This window comes from Prionailurus bengalensis, chromosome B1 (genome assembly GCF_016509475.1).
Source record: "Prionailurus bengalensis isolate Pbe53 chromosome B1, Fcat_Pben_1.1_paternal_pri, whole genome shotgun sequence".
Classification (NCBI taxonomy): Eukaryota; Metazoa; Chordata; class Mammalia; order Carnivora; family Felidae; genus Prionailurus; species Prionailurus bengalensis.
In genome coordinates this window covers 115,587,119-115,605,863 of record NC_057344.1, presented here as the reverse complement: position 1 = coordinate 115,605,863, position 18,745 = coordinate 115,587,119, and the positions used below count along the sequence as shown (strand labels likewise).

The 18,745-nt window shown below is 41.7% G+C and overlaps 1 protein-coding gene across 2 annotated transcripts in view; it reads left to right on the top strand.

Moving 5' to 3' along the window:
* The first annotated feature begins 1,865 nt into the window (after positions 1-1,865).
* Positions 1,866-18,745, top strand: part of LOC122477687 (cytochrome P450 2U1) — a 28,156-nt gene continuing 11,276 nt past the window's right edge. Inside the window, exon 1 of one of the 2 annotated variants that reach the window (XM_043570997.1) lies at positions 1,866-2,469. In XM_043570997.1, the coding sequence (XP_043426932.1) occupies positions 1,980-2,469 (490 nt within the window). In that variant the 5' untranslated portion in view covers positions 1,866-1,979. The remainder of the gene's footprint in view (positions 2,470-18,745) is intronic. The other variant, XM_043570990.1, reaches the window with a different exon arrangement.

Genomic DNA, 18,745 nt, shown 5'->3' with positions numbered 1-18,745 from the left:
ACATATGAATTCTGAGGGAACACAGTTCAGCCCATAACACTTCCTATGTGCAACACAGAGTTGTTAACCTAACAAAATTTGAGAATATTTAGGAAAATGCTGTAAATGCAGTTATATCCTGTGCAAGACGGTGTTTGTTAGGGTTGTTAAATTAACCACATTTCAACTATTTTAAAATCATTTGTGAACTTAAGTTGGTTGTATGGAAAGATGTTAGTGGCTACTATTTCAGAGAGCAAGGCTATGAAAGAATCAGGACATGCTGAAGATCATATCTACAAACAAGTAGTTTAATTTTTTTTAATTCTCTAAATTCAAAAAATGAGAAATCGAATCTAACAATGGGAAATTACAGAGCATATAAGGTGTAGGGTTTGTTGTTATTAAGTTTAAAATAACTTATGAAGTGCATGGCAAAAATGGTATTAGAACAGAGTAGACTTGAAATTTAGCATATCCTGCTGTCATCTCTTGCCTATAGAAAAATTAGAATGGGTCATAGAATGAATAAGGAGGACTCACTACGTTTTGGTCACACTTTTATAAGTACAGCATGGTGTTCAAACTTTTCCTGGGGGGGGGAGGGGGGTAGAATTTAAAAGATCCAAAATTGAGAAAAGAACAGATTGTTGGTTATGATCATTCAAGTTGATTCATAAGATACTGACCTTTTAGTAGATAAAACAGGGTCCGATATTGACAATTCTATATGTCAACCTAACATTAAAGAGAAACCAGAGGAGTCAGCCTATGGAAGATGGAAAGGTAAGCTCCTAGGAGCCATTATCACATAAGATTAAAGGACTTTATCTTAAAAGTATTATAGATTCAGGGGCGCCCGGGTGGCCCAGTCAGTTGAGGTCCAGACTTCCGCTCAGGTCACCGTCTCGCAGTTCGTGAGCTCGAGCCCCCCGTTGGGCTCTGTGCTAACAAACAGCTCAGAGCCTGGAGACTGCTTCGGATTCTGGGTCTCCCTCTCTCCTCCTCCTCTGCTCATGCTCTGTCTCTCTCTCTCAAAAATAAATAAATGTTAAAAAAATTTTTAAGTATGATACAATTCATACTTAATATCTCAACCTCAGCATTTCCGGTTTGGTTTAATACCAATAATAATATTGTCATCCCTCCTCACCGCTTCCTTTTTATACTATTAGCTACTTTAATCTTTCAGGTCTATTCTTTTTTTTAATCTATTCCTGGATTAGGCTTGCTGCTTTACCCAGGCTACGCGCTGATATAAATGCTGAGCTTTCTCTCCCCGCATAAAAAGGTTTTCCTACCAGTGGCAAGTTCTGAGAGCTTTACTCCGCCCCCCCCCCCCCCCCCCTTAGGCCACCCCTGCCCATCCTTCCCGCAGCGACAGGCTCCTGCACTGGCAAATTCTGCACTTTGCTTTCCCATCATCCTCTTGTCTCTGAGGGCAGGAAAGAGTCCCTTCCTCCGAATCCCATCTTTTTGCTGCGGAGGTGGGGCGGGAACCCCACTCTCCCACCTTAGGGTAGGGGTACTGGTGTTGAGGGTGAGCGATCAGGGGCCCGTTCACCAGGCAGGTGTATACACTCAAATGACACGTGGGCGACCCGAGGAAATCCGACAGCCAATCAGGACGCAAGCGTGGTACCGCAAGCATCTTTGGTCCGGGACAGTAAATGCCCAGCCAGACCCGGAGAAGAGGAGCAACAGGACCCGGGGTCAAACTTTCAGAGCGCTCGCCCCGCCCATCCGTGGACCGCTTTAACAGCGGTGCGAGCGCGACCCCGTTTCTGCTCGGGCGTCGCTGATTGGAGACGAGGGCGGGGAAGGCGGTGGGCGCAGCCAATCCGAGCCGCCCTTCGCCGCTCCCCTCCCTGCCCCTCCTCCTTCCCGTGGAGTTAGTGTTCCGCAGGCGGCGTCTTGGGCCGGTGTCTGCTTGCGCTCTCCCAGGGGTCAGCCCCGGGTGAGCCGGTGCAGTCGAGGCTGGGGACGCCGGCGCGCAGGCCATGGCCTCTCCCGGGCTGCCGCAGGCCCCGGCCGAGGTCTCGCCCTGGCCTCTGCGCCTGCTGCACGCGCCTCCCGGGCTGCTGCGGCTGGACTCCACCGGCGGCGCGCTGCTGCTGCTCGGCCTCGCGGTGCTCCTCGGCTGGAGCTGGCTGTGGCGGCACCGGGCGCGGGGCATCCCCCCTGGACCCACGCCCTGGCCCGTGGTGGGCAATTTCGGCTTCGTGCTGCTGCCACCGTTCCTCCGACGGAAGAGCTGGCTGCAGCGCCGGGCGAGGGCCGCAGGAGTGGAGCCCTCGGCCCTGGGCCCGCAGTTGTACCTGGCCGACCTGGCCCGCGTATACGGCAACGTCTTCAGCTTTTTCATCGGCCACTACCTGGTGGTGGTCCTCAGCGACTTCCAAAGCGTGCGCGAGGCGCTGGTGCAACAGGCCGAGATCTTCAGCGACCGCCCGCGGGTGCCGCTCGTCTCCCTCGTAACCAAGGAGAAGGGTGAGCCGCTTCTCGGCCGCCGGAGCCTTGAGGGTCGCGGGCCGTGTGAACGCGCGATGCGGCGCATGGGGCGCCAGGTGCACCGGGCTGTGGTTCCTGTGCCCTTTGCAGCCGCGCGCACCCAGTCCGGCTCACTGCAGGCAGCCCCAAAGTAGGAGGGCGGCGGCAACGCCTCCTTTTCCTGGTGCCTTTAAGATCGTATCGAGCTGTGATGGATGAGGGACTCGTTCTTATTCCAAGATAAGAAGTGGGAAACCCACTGGAAAGTTGAGGAAGGGAAATGGGGACGGGGGCGCGGGTGGAGACGTGTGAAAGCCAGGCTCTATCTTTCCTGTCTGTCCTTTCCAGAACAAGGCCTTTGGCTGTGTTAGATGGAGGCAGGGATATTCATTACACCTTCTGTGTTCTGAATGAAAGCGTTTAAGAAGATAGTTCCCCATAAGATAGAAAGTCCAGAAAACGTGTTAGGAGCCTATTGGCAAACCTAGTTTACTGGGTTTGCAACCTCTGCGATTTCTGCTTATGGAAGTCCAAGTTGGGCAGTTTTGATGGTTGGGTTACCTTCTCCCTAACCCAATCCTCCCACCTCCTTTGTTTATCAGTCTTACCCTTTGTCTTACTGGCTGGCATAGGTCCCAGACTTTTTTGTCTGAGTTCATATGTTAATTGCCTTTCGTCAGTCTTTCCTTCTGGAAGCTTTTTGTCACTCCCTCTCCAAGTTAGCTCCCTTTTGGAACCAGTTTCTTTGCACAAGTACTTTTTTCACTGCCCTTATCACAACTGGGGCTACAGAATTTTGCAATCTTGGGCCTGGAAGCGGGGTCTTTACCACGAAACTGACATCTAGGAGAATGTGGACTGCGACATAAAAAGATTCAGGCTTTTAAGAATCTGATTAAGCCAGAGTTTTCCCTCAGGATTTTAATGAATAGCAGTGATGATCATAATATTTTAAATGTCCCACTGAAGAACATGTCACAGTTCGTAACCCATGGTCTCCATGCCGTCACACATGCTGCTGCTTCTACCTAGAATTCTCTTCCAGCCTCATGGCTGCCTGGAAAACTCCTGTTTTCTCTTCTTTTCTTTTCTGTCTTTTTAAACACATCGTGGTGAAATACAGATAAAATTTGCCATCTTAACCATTTTTAAGTTCAGTGACATTAGGTCATTCACATTGTTATGAAACCATTACCACTATCTCCAGAATATTTTTCATCTTGCAAAACTGAAACTGTGTACCATTAAACAAACTTTAAAAAAAACCCTCCTTGAGGCAGGCACCTGGATGGCTCAGTTCATAGAGCATGTGACTTTTGATCCTGGGGTTGTAGGTTTGAGCCCCACGTTGGGTGTAGAGATTACTTAAAACTTAAAATTAAAAATTTAAAACAAAAAATAGAAAAAACCCTCCTTCCTCTTTCTATCCCCTGGCAACCACTGTTCTATTTTCTGACTCTATGGATGTGACTATTCTAGGTACTTGATATGATTGGTATCATCTAATATTTATTCTTTTGTAACTGACACTTTCACTTAGCCCCATGTTTTAAGCCTTTTCAATGTTGTAGCATGTGTGAGAATTGCTTGCCTTTTTAAGTCTGAATACTATTCAGTCGAATGTATATAACACATTTTGTTTATCCCCTGATGGATGCTTGGATACTTCTGCCATTTCACTATTATGAAAAATGCTGCTATGAACACGGTACATATACAAATATCCATTCAAGTCCTTCCTTTCAATTCTTCTGAGTAGTTACCCAGAGGTGGAATTGCTTGGTAATATGGCAATTCTGTATTTCATTTTTTGAGTAACTACCCTACTGTTTTCCAGGTCTGCACCATTTTACATTCCCACCAGCAATGAACGAGGTTCCAATCTTCCCACGTCATCTTTGCTATTTTCTGTTTCTCAAACCTGCTTACATGCCACCTCTTTGAGAATGTGTTCCCCAACATACCTCTCTGCCAGGGAGAGGGGAGCTACCCTTTCTCTATGACACCACTGTTTGGGCTGAAGCCCCTCCCCCTCCCACCCCCTGCCAGTCAGTCAGCAGGTCTTGTCAATTCTGCAGAGACAGTTCTGTATCCATCCACTTGTTTTGATCTCCATTGTCAGCACCTTCATGCCAGGTACCATCATTTTCATTTGATACCTGAAGCCACTTCCCTAGCCTACTTGCTTCTACTCCAGTTTTATTTTATTTTATTTTATTTTATTTTATTTTATTTTATTTTATTTATTTTTTGGTGAATGTATTTATTTATAACTTATATGTTTATATTATTGTATTAGTTATAATACTAATATTGCATATCCCCAAAATGGAAATAATAACATATTAATAAGTTACACAGATGTCACCTTATTTTCTCCTCATAGATCACTGGTATAGAAGACAGGGTGTTAGACTAAGATTCAGAAGACTGGGTTCTATTCCTGGCTCTGTTGTGTTGGACAAATAATTTATTATTTCTGGGCCTCTGTTCTTTTTTTTTTTTTCTAAATACTGGTAATATTTGTTTAATCCCACTTTTTTTACTCTTCTTTTAAAAAAATCTTAGTTACCTTTATATATGTTAAGAATATAAAATATAGCCTATAAAATTTAAATTCCAATAGAGTTAAAAAAGATAAAATAAATTGCTGAATTTATTTTAACAAAAGAAACGTACTAATGACTATTATATTTTCTCCCCCATATTATTTGATTAGTCCTACTTTTAATTTTTACTGATTGCCACTGTTAATTGTTCCTATTGTTTCATTTTTTTTTTAATATATGAAATTTATTGACAAATTGGTTTCCATACAACACCCAGTGCTCATCCCAAAAGGTGCCCTCTTCAATACCCATCACCCACCCTCTCCTCCCTCCCACCCCCCATCAACCCTCAGTTTGTTCTCAGTTTTTAACAGTCTCTTATGCTTTGGCTCTCTCCCACTCTAACCTCTTTTTTTTTTTTTTTTCCTTCCCCTCCCCCATGGGTTCCTGTTAAGTTTCTCAGGATCCACATAAGAGTGAAACCATATGGTATCTGTCTTTCTCTGTATGGCTTATTTCACTTAGCATCACACTCTCCAGTTCCATCCACGTTGCTACAAAAGGCCATATTTCATTTTTTCTCATTGCCACGTAGTATTCCATTGTGTATATAAACCACATCTTCTTTATCCATTCATCAGTTGATGGACATTTAGGCTCTTTCCATAATTTGGCTATTGTTGAGAGTGCTACTATGAACATTGGGGTACAAGTGGCCCTATGCATCAGTACTCCTGTATCCCTTGGATAAATTCCTAGCAGTGCTATTGCTGGGTCATAGGGTAGGTCTATTTTTAATTTTCTGAGGAACCTCCACACTGCTTTCCAGAGCGGCTGCACCAATTTGCATTCCCACCAACAGTGCAAGAGGGTTCCCGTTTCTCCACATCCTCTCCAGCATCTATAGTCTCCTGATTTGTTCATTTTGGCCACTCTGACTGGCGTGAGGTGATACCTGAGTGTGGTTTTGATTTGTATTTCCCTGATAAGGAGCGTTTATTTAATTTTTTTAATGTTTATTTATTTTGAGAGAGAGAGCGTGTGTGTGTGTGTGTGTGTGTGTGTGTGTGTGTGTGTGAGAGAGAGAGAGAGAGCAGGGAAGGGACAGAGTGAGGGAGACACAGAATCCGAAGCAGGCTCCAGGCTCTGAGCTGCCAGCACAGAGCCTGACATGAAGCTCGAACCCACGAACCGCATGATCATGACCTGAGCCAAAGTCAGACGTTTAACTGACTGAGCCACCCAGGTGTCCCATCGAGTTTTTTATCTACACATCAGCCAAAGGGATCTCTTTTAAAAACCAAGAATCACAGGTGCCTGGGTGGCTCAGATGTTGAGCTTCTGACTTCATCTTAGATCATGATCTCAGGGTTCAAGGGCTTAAGCCCCACGTTGGGCTATGGGCTGACAGTGCAGAGCCTGCTTGGGATTCTCTTTCTCTTCCTCTCTCTCTCCCACTCCCCCACTTGCACTCTCTATCTCTCCTCTCTCTCACTCTGAAAATAAATAAATAAACTTAAACCAAACCAAACCAAACAAAACAAAAAAACCATGAATCAAACCATGTTGCTCCCTAGCTGAAACCAGTTGCCTCCAACTCCATCCTGGACCTACTGTGCCTGGAAGAATCTGGGCCCTGCCTGCCTTTCTCACTTTCTCTCTCTCTCCATTCTGCCTTGACTCATACATTTCAACCTGCTCTAGAAAAATTAAGCAGATTCCTGGCAAGCTTGTGACTGCCTCAGTCTATTGGGTTTGTTGTCCTTGGGCCTAGAATAACTTTTCATATGACTGACTCCTTATCCTCTCTCAGGCTAATTGTCACCTTTCAGTCCTATTTTAGACACTGCTCAATATCACAACTTATTTTATCTCTTTCATATTTCACTCATTAAACACTTTGAAAATATTTAGCCTATTACCAGCCCCACCTACCAATGGAATATAAACTCTGTGAGGGCAAAGGTTTGGTTCATGTTGTTACCCACTGTATCCCCACTAGTTGGCACAGAATAGGTAATCAAAAAATGAATGAATCTATGCATACGAACCTCTGTTGATGCACGTAACACATTATACTGTAATTTTCTTGCATGTCTTTTCCTCTAGATATTTTTAAGGTGTGAATTAGACTTTCTTCTTTGAGGTCCTTCTTGGTGAATATATGGTTTGCTCAAAAATCTGTAATAAGGCAGTTTCTTTTTTATTTTGAGGGAGAGAGAGTGCGAGTGCACGTGTGCATGAGCGTGTGTATGTGGGGGAGGGCCAGAATGAGGGGGAGGGAAAGAATCTTAAGCAGGCTCCATGCTCAGCATGGATCTTGACTTGGGATCGATCTCAGGACCTTGAGATCATGACCTGAGCCAACGCTTCACTAACTGAGCCACCTCGCTGCCCCTACAATAAGTTTCTAAGTATTAGTTGAATCACAGCTTATTATTAGATCTTTATATAGGAAAGGCCTGGGAGCCTGGGGTAACTGGGTGTTTCAGCATCTCAACCAAAGCATTCATTCTCCCAAGAGACAGTTAGGGTTCTTTAGGTGATGCTGGTCTGGTATTGTAATGGGTGTGTGTTGGGCAGTGTGCTGTGAGCTGAGAAAAGTTGCTGTGGTGGAGGCAGTTGACAAGAGAAGGTAAAGGAAGAACCATAGGTCGCAAAGGAGATGCTTGTGGGGCTAACTTAGAGTAGAGAACAGGTCATCTGAATAGGAAAATGGAGACAGCTGAGGAATTTTTTTAATGGAAATTGCTCAAAGGTGAAGAATAAAAGGGGAGAATATGAGCTTATTTCAAGATGCCCATCAAAGGATGAGGGACCAGACAAATTCTGAGTAGATGTCACAAATCGAGAAATGGATAGCCTGAAGTTATCAGCCTCAAGGAGAGGCCATGAGAGCTAGAGGCTGAGCAGCTCAGCACTACTTGAGGAGTGTTCACACTGTTTGGCTACTGTTTCCAATGGCAGAATTAGAAAATGTGAAATTGTCTAGAAGAGAAATGTGTATAGGAGAAAGAGAAACAGTATTAGGAATTAGAGGTCAATAGCATTATTAAATATTTAGTACAAGATATTTTTAGGGTCACCTCGGTGGTTCAGTCGGTTGAGTATCCACCTCATGGTGATAAGATCAAGCCCTGGGTCTGGCTCTGCACTGGCCGTGGAGCCTGCTTGGGATTCCCTCTTCCTCTCCCTCTGCCCTTCCTCCACTCACACACTTGTGCACACATGCTCTCTCCCTCAAAAAATTTAAAAAATAATTTAAAAGATTTTTAAAGAACATTGGTACTAAAGTTGGTGAGACTAGCAGAGAAAGGAATGTTTTATAAACAGTGATGTTCAGAGACAGGCTGGAAATACTTGACTTAACACATTGCCAAAAAGTTCTAGAATGTGGGGAAGTTATTATATTTGAATTTTTCAAAATATGCTTGGGAAAGTTGATGTTCTTTTTAAGCCAATAAAAACTCTAGTAAGCTAGATATGCCATAAAGGTATTTTACATTAGCTATGCCCATCATTCTCATCAGTCTACCTGAATCTTTCCTGAGCAGGAATAGAAAATAAAGCTACAAAGTCAGAGTCAAGGCTACCAAAAGTGCTTTACCCTAAGTGTGGTCAAAGGTTCTTCTAAAAGGTTTGTGTACATCACATTTTTATTATAAAACATTTCAAATATAAAGTTCAGAGAGCATATAAATTTCTTTATCTACCATTCAGATTTGCTTCACATTCATAAACAATACATAGTTTTATTTGGTATGTTTTTTAAAAACTTATATATGTCATATATTTAAAGTACCATTTCTATTCCAGCTGTTATAAGTTGATTTATCTATTTCTCTGTTGATAGAAATTAGATTTTTTTTTTTTTTTTAATTTTAGAGACAGCATGAGCAGGGGCAAGGAGCAGAGGAGAGAAAAAGAATCCTAAGCAGGCCCCATGCTTGGCTCAGAGTCCAATTCAGGGCTTGAACCCATGACCCTGGGATCATGGCCTGAGCTGAAATTGAGAGTCTGACGCTCAACTGACTGAGCCACCCAGGCGCCCCAGAAATTACATTATTTCTAATTTTAAGAGATTGCTAGAAACTTGGAGCAAGAGTGAAAGCAAATTGCAGAGCCATAAAAAAATGGAACATAAAAGGAAATTTGGAAGAAATTTAAGAGCAGAGTATAGATCAGTCAGTACTGACTACTTTAAAGGGGAACAAGATGCAAAATGAAATTAGGAGATGAAGATAGAAAATGAAAGTTCATCTGGGGAATTTAAAAATGAATGAGGGGGTGCCTGGGTGGCTCAGCCGGTTAAGCGTCCGACTTCAGCTCAGGTCACAATCTCGCGGTCCGTGAGTTCGAGCCCCGCGTGGGCTCTGGGCTGATGGCTCAGAGCCTGGAGCCCGCTTCCGATTCTGTGTCTCCCTCTCTCTCTGCCCCTCTCCCGTTCATGCTCTGTCTCAAAAATAAATAAATGTTAAAAAAAAAAATTAAAAAAAAAATGAATGAGGAGGGGAGCCTGGGTGGCTCGGTTGGTCGGTTGAGTGTCTGACTCTTGATTTTGGCTTGGGTCATGATCTCAGGGTCGTCTGTTCTGGGTGTGGAGCCTACTTAAGATTCTTTCTCTCCCTCTCCCCCTGTCCCTTCCCTGCTTGTGTGCGTTGTCTCTCTTTCTCAAAACTAAACTAAACTAAAATAAGAAAAACAGGATAACCAAATCTTGTAGTAAGTGCAGTAAAATAGGTATTTGAAATAGTTATGTACTCATAGCAAGAGGGCCTGAATTCCCACTAAAAGGAACACTTCTATGACTCCGTGGAAGGAAGGGCAAATGTAATCACTGGGTAGATAGCACCTTCTCTATGTCAGGAGGAAGAAAACTTATATGTGATGGATGTAAATTGCATCAAATTTAATGTATTTAAGTACTTTTACTTTATGTTTATTATTGTAAAACATGTGGAAGAGGAAAAAAAAAAGAATTCCTTTCAATTCTTTCCAAAAAGAATTGAAAGCCATTTGGGATCATTGTTATTCTGAGATAGCCATTATTGGTATTTTTATGTACTGCCTTTGTCTTTAGCCCTACTAAAGAATGAATGGGTCAACCAGGCAATTAGAGAAGAAATTTATAAAAAATATGGAAACAAATGAAGATGAAAGTACAATAATCCAAATGCTTTGGGATGCAGTAAAGGCAGTCCTGAGAGGAAAATACATTGCAATCCAGGCCTATCTCAAGAAACAAGAAAAATCCCAAATACAAAATCTAACAGCACACCTAAAGGAAATAGAAGCAGAACACAAAGACACCCCAAACCCAGCAGAAGAAGAGAAATAATAAAGATCAGAGCAGAAATAAGCAATATAGAATCTAAAAAATACTGTAGAGCAGATCAATGAAACCAAGAGTTGTTTTTTGAAAAAATAAACAAAATTGATAAACCTCTAGCCAGGCTTGTCAAAAAGAAAAGGGAGATGACCCAAATAAAATCATGAATGAAAATGGAATTATTACAACCAACTCTCAGAAATACAAGCAATTATCAGGGAATACTGTGAAAAATTATATGTCAACAAACTGGACAACCTGGAAGAAATGGACAAATTGCTAAGCACCCACACACTTCCAAAACTCAAACAGGAAGAAATAGAAAACTTGAACAGACCCAAAACCAGCGAAGAAATTGAATCAGTTATCAAAAATCTGCAACAAATAAGAGTCCAGGACCAGATGGCTTCCCTGGGGAATTCTACCAGACATTTAAAGCAGAGATCATACCTATCCTTCTCAAGCTGTTCCAAAAAATAGAAAGGGAAGGAAGACTTCCAGACTCATTCTATGAAGCCAGTATTACTTTGATTCCTAAACCAGACAGAGACCCAGCAAAAAAAGAGAACTACAGGCCAAGATCCCTGATGAATATGGATGTAAAAATTCTCAATAAGATACTAGCAAATCGAATTCAACAGCATATAAAAAGAATTATTCACCATGATCAAGTGGGATTCATTCCTGAGCCGCAGGGCTGGTTCAACATTAGCAAATCAGTGTGATACATCACATTAATAAAAGAAAAGATAAGAACCATATGATCCTGTCAATCAATGCAGAAAAAGCATTTGACTAAATTCAGCATCCTTTCTTAATAAAAACCCTCAAGAAAGTCGGGATAGAAGGGACATACTTAAACATCATAAGAGCCCACAGCTAATATCATCCTCAATGGGGAAAAACTGAGAGCTTTCCCCCTGAGATCAGGAACACGACAGGGATGTCCACTCTCACCGCTGTTGTTTAACGTAGTGTTGGAAGTGCTAGCATCAGCAAACAGACAACAAAAGGAAATCAAAGGCATCAAAATTGGCAAAGATGAAGTCAAGGTTTCACTTTTTGCAGATGGCATGATACTATACGTGGAAAACTCGATAGACTCCACCAAAAGTCTGCTAGAACTGATACATGAATTTAGCAAAGTTGCAGGATACAAAATCAATATACAGAAATCAGTTGCATTCTTATACACTAATAATGAAGCAACAGAAAGACAAAGAAACTGATCCCACTCACAATTGTACCAAGAAGCATAAAATACCTAGGAGTAAACCTGACCAAAGATGTAAAAGATCTGTATGCTGAAAACTATAGAAAACTTATGAAGGAAATTGAAGAAAATACAAAGAAATGGAGAAACATTCCATGTTCATGGATTGGAAGAATAAATATTGTTAAAATGTCAATACTACCCAAAGCTATCTACACATTCAATGCAATCCCAATCAAAATTGCACCAGCATTCTTCTCGAAGCTAGAACACAATCCTAAAATTTGAATGGAACCACAAAAGACCCCGAAGAGCCAAAGTAATTTTGAAGAAGATGACCAAAGCGGGAGGCATCACAATCCCAGACTTTAGCCTCTACTACAAAGCTGTAATCATCAGGACAGCATGGTATAGGCACAAAAACAGACATATAGACCAATGGAATAGAATAGAAACCCCAGAATTAGACCCACAAAAGTGTGGCCAGCTAATCTTTGACAAAGCAGGAAAGAATACCCAATGGAAAAAAGACAGTCTCTTTAACAAATGGTGCTGGGAGAACTGGACAGCAACATGCAGAAGGATGAAACTAGACCATTTTCTTACAACATTCACGAAAATAAACTCAAAATGGATAAAGGACCTGAATGTGAGACAGGAAACCATCAAAACCCTAGAGGAGAAAGCAGGAAAAAACCTCTCTGACCTCAGCCGCAGCAATTTCTTACTTGACACATCCCCAAAGGCAAGGGAATTAAAAGCAAAAATGTGCATGCATTTTTAAACAGTGTATTTGCTTCTTTAAAATGGAATTGTAGGGGCGCCTGGGTGGCGCAGTCGGTTAAGCGTCCGACTTCAGCCAGGTCACGATCTTGCGGTCCGTGAGTTCGAGCCCCGCGTCAGGCTCTGGGCTGATGGCTTGGAGCCTGGAGCCTGTTTCCTATTCTGTGTCTCCCTCTCTCTCTGCCCCTCCCCCGTTCATGCTCTGTCTCTCTCTGTCCCAAAAATAAATAAAAACGTTGAAAAAAAAAATTTAAAATGGAATTGTAGGGGCGCCTGGGTGGCGCAGTCGGTTAAGCGTCCGACTTCAGCCAGGTCACGATCTCACAGTCCGTGAGTTCGAGCCCCGCATCAGGCTCTGGGCTGATGGCTCAGAGCCTGGAGCCTGTTTCCAATTCTGTGTCTCCCTCTCTCTCTGCCCCTCCCCCGTTCATGCTCTGTCTCTCTCTGTCCCAAAAATAAATAAACGTTGAAAAAAAATTTTTTTAAATGGAATTGTATTCACACCCTTTAAAATTGTTTTCAGAATTGTTTAAAATTGTTTTTGTCACTTAAATTTTCTGAACATGTTTCTGCATTATTAGTTATTCTCCTGCAAAGATCCTAAGAGCTGTACAACATTCCTTTGTGAGAATCTATCACAGTTGGTTTAGCTTATGCCGTGTTTGGTTTAAAGTGGATTTTTGTTTCAACTGTGTGGCACCTGTTCCTCTGTAGAAGACTCCCTTTTGAGGAGCTCTTCGTCCTCGCCACTTACATGTACCCACTAACTGTGGTTGGAACGTGAGATGCCATGTCTTTATATGAATTCCCTTCTCTGACAGCAGTGATTAGGCAAGGGTTAGAACCCTGATCAAAGGTGACTTGATCAGAATATCTTACCTCTGTACCAGTGGCTAGTTTGTAGGCTGGGCACCGAACTCAAGAATTTATGTTCATGGCATGGTCTGGAAACCTCAAGTCACAAAATAAACTTAAGGTGTTCCAAATTGGTATCACCAGGGGATACCTGACTGAAGCATTTGAATCCTCCCCCAGCATTTTTTTAAAGTCAGATCTGAAGAATAGAGGCCTTTTCTCCCTGGTGGGGAAAATGGGAGATTAGGCATCTGAAGATAGCTCCTGATGCTTGGAAAAGCTAGTTTGCAGTGGGAAAAAGTGAAGTCAGGCAGAAAGCATTTGAAAATGGGTGCAGTGAGAAAGAGATGTGTGGCATTTAGTCTTCTCTGAGGTGATGACCCCTAGCTCTTCCTGGTTTGTTTGTTTGTTTGTTTGTTTGTTTTTGGTTGCGCAGCCTAATCGGCCTCTTTGCCAAACCTACTTAAGGATATATTTTTGTCATTCCCACCCAAGAGTCCTCATTTTTGCTTTGGAGGCATTTTTATTTTTTAGTGTTATTATCCTCCCTGAAGTGAAGTCTTTGTACACATCCACAGATACCATTGCTTTTCAGGGCTAAGAATGGAGATGTTAACAACTGTAGGATGTGCCTGAACCTCTTTCAGACGCTCCTAGGACCATAAGCCATTCTGGCTCCAAAACATTAGTGTTTTGTAAAGTTCAAAGCCTTGGGCCATTAATTCTGTCCATGCCTCTCATTCTAGCATTCTCAGGCAGTCTCTTTGGTCACCTCTTTTGTCTTGCACTTCACACCTGTCAACCTGTTGTCACATATCCCAGTCTTCAAACATTAGCCTCTTCTGAGAAGGTTCTCTCCATTTCCTTGCCTTATCTAAACCTGATTTCCCTCTAAAGATAATTTAGCCCTTCTTCACTTGTTGGGCTGAACACTGGGTGTTAGACGTAAGTGATGAATCACTGCAGTCTACTCCTAAAGCCAAGACTACACTGTATGTTAGCTAACTTGAGAAAGAAAAAATAATAATAATTTAGCCCTTCTTTTTTTTTTTTTTTAATTTTTTTTTTCAACGTTTATTTATTTTTGGGACAGAGAGAGACAGAGCATGAATGGGGGAGGGGCAGAGAGAGAGGGAGACACAGAATCGGAAACAGGCTCCAGGCTCTGAGCCATCAGCCCAGAGCCTGACGCGGGGCTCGAACTCCCGGACCGCGAGATCGTGACCTGGCTGAAGTCGGACGCTTAACCGACTGCGCCACCCAGGCGCCCCTATTTAGCCCTTCTTGAAACAGCCTCTTTAACTTTGCTCAAGTTGTTTTTCGAAAATGTACCTTCATACACATCTTTAATTTTCTTAATTTTTTTAAAATTTATTTTTGAGAGAGAGAGTGCGCATGTGTGCACACGAGCTGGGGAGGGGCAGAGAGAGAGGGAGACAGAGCATCTGAAGCAGGCTCTGCGCTGACAAGCAGAGAACCTGATTCGGGACTCAAACTCACAAACCGTGAGATCATGACCGGAGCTGAAGTCAGATGCTTAACCGACTGAGCCACCCAGGCACCCCTATGCACATCTTTATTTACAAATGCAGCATCAGTTCAGGTGTCCTTTCTTCTGAGAAGTGCTGCCTTTCCTCAGCTGACACGGCGCTCCTTCCTTTGTCTACACTGCAACTTCAGTCCATCTCTGACATACAACATTGAATCAGTGCATCCCAACAATGCAACATTCAATACGGTCCAACATAAAACATTCAATACTGTACATTCCAACTATGCAGCCAAAGTACAATCCAACATACAGCATTCAATACAATATGTAACTTCAATACAATCTAACATACAACAGTGTATTGGATTGTTGGTTAAGTTCCCATAACGACTAACATCTTAAAAAGAGAGACGATGGCTCTTTTAAATCAATATGCCCTAAGTAACTTGTATATAGGGGACTCTGAATAAATATTGGAAAAGCCGATAGTAAAGGGGTGTTTTACTTGATAAAATATTTCTAAAATATATATGTGTAGTTTAAAAGATGGTGAGTAGATCATAAAGACTGAGAACCTAATAACAGAAAAATAAAGTTCCTTAAGAAATAGAGCAAAGCAGAGATGTCGTATGTGATATCTTAAATTAGACGACAGTTAAAATTAGTATCAAATCCTGAAATTAGAGTGAGAGACTAGATCTTTCTAAGGAAAAAGAAGGGGACCTAACAATGCTTAGCCTCTGAATGCTGAAAGCAGCAAGAGTTGGCCATGGTTAAATGCAGGAAGAGTGACTAAGCTGTGGTTGCCTAGGAAATAGTTTACGGGGCTTTATTAAAGGGAGTGTTCTAGTTTCAGGAATGGTTAAGACATTTCCATTTCTTTTTTGTCTTGATAATCACATACCAAACCAGAGGGACTTTTTAAAATTTAATTTATTTTTTTAATTTACATCCAAATTAGTTAGCATATAGTACAGCAATGATTTCAGGAGTAGATTCCTTAATGCCCCATATCCAATTAGCCCATCAACCCTCCCTCAACCCCTCCAGTAACCCTTTGTTCTCCAAATTTAAGAGTCTTATGTTTTGTCCCCCTCCCTGTTTTTGTATTATTTTTGCTTCCCTTCCCTTGTGTTCATCTGTTCTGTGTCTTAAAGTCCTCATATGAGTGAAGTCATATGATATTTGTCTTTCTCTGACTGACTAATTTCACTTAGCATAATACCCTCCAGTTCCATCCACATAGTTGCAAATGGCAAGATTTCATTCTTTTTGATTGCTGAGTAATACTCCATTGTATATATATACCACATCTTCTTGTCCATTCATCCATCAATGGACATTTGGGCTCTTTCCATACTTTAGCTATTGTTAATAGTGCTGCTATAAACATTGGGGAGCATGTGTCCCTTCAAAACAGCACATCTGTACCCTTTGGGTAAATACCTAGTAGTACAATTGCTGGGTCAGGGGGTAGTTCTGTTTTTAACATTTTGAGGAATCTCCATACTGTTTTCCAGAGTGGCTGCACCAGTTTGCATTCCCACCAGCAGTACAAAGAGATCTTCTTTCTCTGCATCCTCACCAACATCTGTCGTTGCCTGAGTTGTTAATGTTAGCCATTCTGACAGGTGTGAGGTGGTATCTCATTGTGGCTTCGACTTGTATTTCCCTGATGATGAGTGATATTGAGCATTTTTTCATGTGTTGGTTTGCCATCTCAAACCAGAGGGACTTTTAACAGAAGCACACACTCTACCCAGAATGAAATGGATCTACAGTTCTGTGCCACAACATTGGAAGACAAAAAGTAGACATCGGATTGGCAAATGACTTCATAGAGTGGAGGATGACCACCCCTAATTGGTCTACACTGGGGGCAGGTACTAGTGGAGTGTGAGACAGTTTATCCTGCAGAACCCCAGAAAGTCTCAGGAATTGGAGATACCAGTGGTAACAGGAGATGGGTATGAGCCAGTGGGCTGGAACAGTGATTGTTTGAAATGCATACAAAATATAGTTAGACTGTCCCTTTTCACCATACCCCACCCCTTCAAAAAACAGAAAGTAGGTGCCAAAAAACAGAAAGTAGGTGCCAAAAAACAGAAAGTAGGTGCCCTGAACAATCTTGGGTTTAAATGACTTCTTGGCCAGGGATGTGAAGTGGGTGGAGTGAGGGCAGAGATCTATGATCTTGCATCACACAAGATGAAAAGTTGCTGTAGACAGAAGACTCTTGAAGAGCTTCCCTTTGAGTGTGAGGTTGAGTTTGACAAGGAACACCCAACAAACCTGGCCACTAGCAAAAGAAAATAAGGAAAATTGTCTGTCTTGGCCTGGACTCTGGCAGAGAAAGTGTTCTCTGCTACTTCCAATCCCTGTTGCAAGTACCCTGCCATTTTAGTACAAAAGCAGCCATGGACCATATGTGAATGAATTATAGTGGCTCGTTAACTCCTGTGTTCTAGTAGCCTTTATTTATAAACCCTGAAATTTGAATTTCATATTTTTTCATATATCATGAAATGGTGTTTTGATTTTTTCCCCAACCATTTAAAAATGCAAAAATTCATCTTTGCTGACTGGCCATATAAAAAGAGACAGCAGGCTGGATTTGACCTGTGGGCTAAAGCTTGCTGATCATTATTCTGGACTTTAAGTAACTGTGTTAAAAATTTAAGGGTGAGTATTCACTTTGTTTCTCTAATGCAAAAGAAGGCAAGAAAGGAAGGAGATAAAAGAATAGGTACAGCCAGGTAAAGTTCAAAATAATGTATTAGAAATAAATTCATAATTATATTAAATATAAATGGACTAAATTGACTAAAGGATAGATTGCTAGAATGGATTTTTTAAAAATTCAAATGTATGTTATTTTAATTTTTTTTAACAGTTATTCATTTTTGAGAGACAGAATATGAGCAGGAAAGGGGCAGGAGAGAGAGGGAGACACAGAATCCAAAGCTCCAGGCTCTGAGCTGTCAGCAAAGAGCCCAACGTGGGGCTTGAACTCACGAACTGCAAGATCATGACCTGAGCCGAAGTTGGACGCTCAACGGACTGAGCCACCCAGGTGTCCCCAAATGTATGTCATTTTAAAAGAGACATACCCTCCCTCCAAAAAGAGAAATACCCCAAACATAAGTGTACGTTAAAATTCAAAGTGAAAGAAAGGAAAATGTTATACCAAGATAATACTTTAAAAAGAAAAGCTGTTGGGATACCTGGGTGGCTCAGTTGGTTAAGCATCTGACTTCAGCTCAGGTCATGATCTCGAGGTTTGTGAGTTCGAGCCCCGCCTCGGGCTCTGTGGTGACAGTTCAGAGCTTGGAGCCTGCTTCAGATTCTGTGTCTCCCTCTCTCTCTGCCCCTCCCCCACTCACACTCTCTCAAAAATAAATAAACATTAAAAAAATATTTTTAAAAGAAAAGCTGATGTCTTTTTGACAATATATACTTTAAGTCAAACCTTATTATTAAGAATTAGTGAATTACATGATGAGAACAGGAAGAGGAAGATATAATAATTTGGAACTTGCATATACCTAACAGTGTTCTCTAGCATATATAGGTATCTGACAGCAAAGATAAGTTAACAGATATAAGCAGCTACATTGCAAAATTCTATAGCAAAACTTACAGAACTGCAAAGAGAAATCAATAAATGTACCATTATAGCAAAATATTTTAACATAAGCATTTGAATAACTGAGAGAGCAGGAAGATCAAATTTGCTAAGGATATAAAATTTGATTTTGTACCTTTGTACAAATGTACCATTTGATTCCAATGGTTATCAGGTTTTTTGTGTTGGACATATAGAGAACCCTGTACCCCACAATTGAGTCTATAAAAATTCTCTGAATTTTAATGGAAATTGTATTAAAATCGATCACATACTAGGCTAAAAAGCAAGCCTCATTAACGTCAAAAATCAGTAGAAGACAAATTAATTTAGGTGGCAAAAAATCATAATAGAAAAAAATTTTAACTTAAGATTATAATGAAAATACTTGCAAACAGTACTTGTGGACTGCAGCTAATGCGGTACCCAG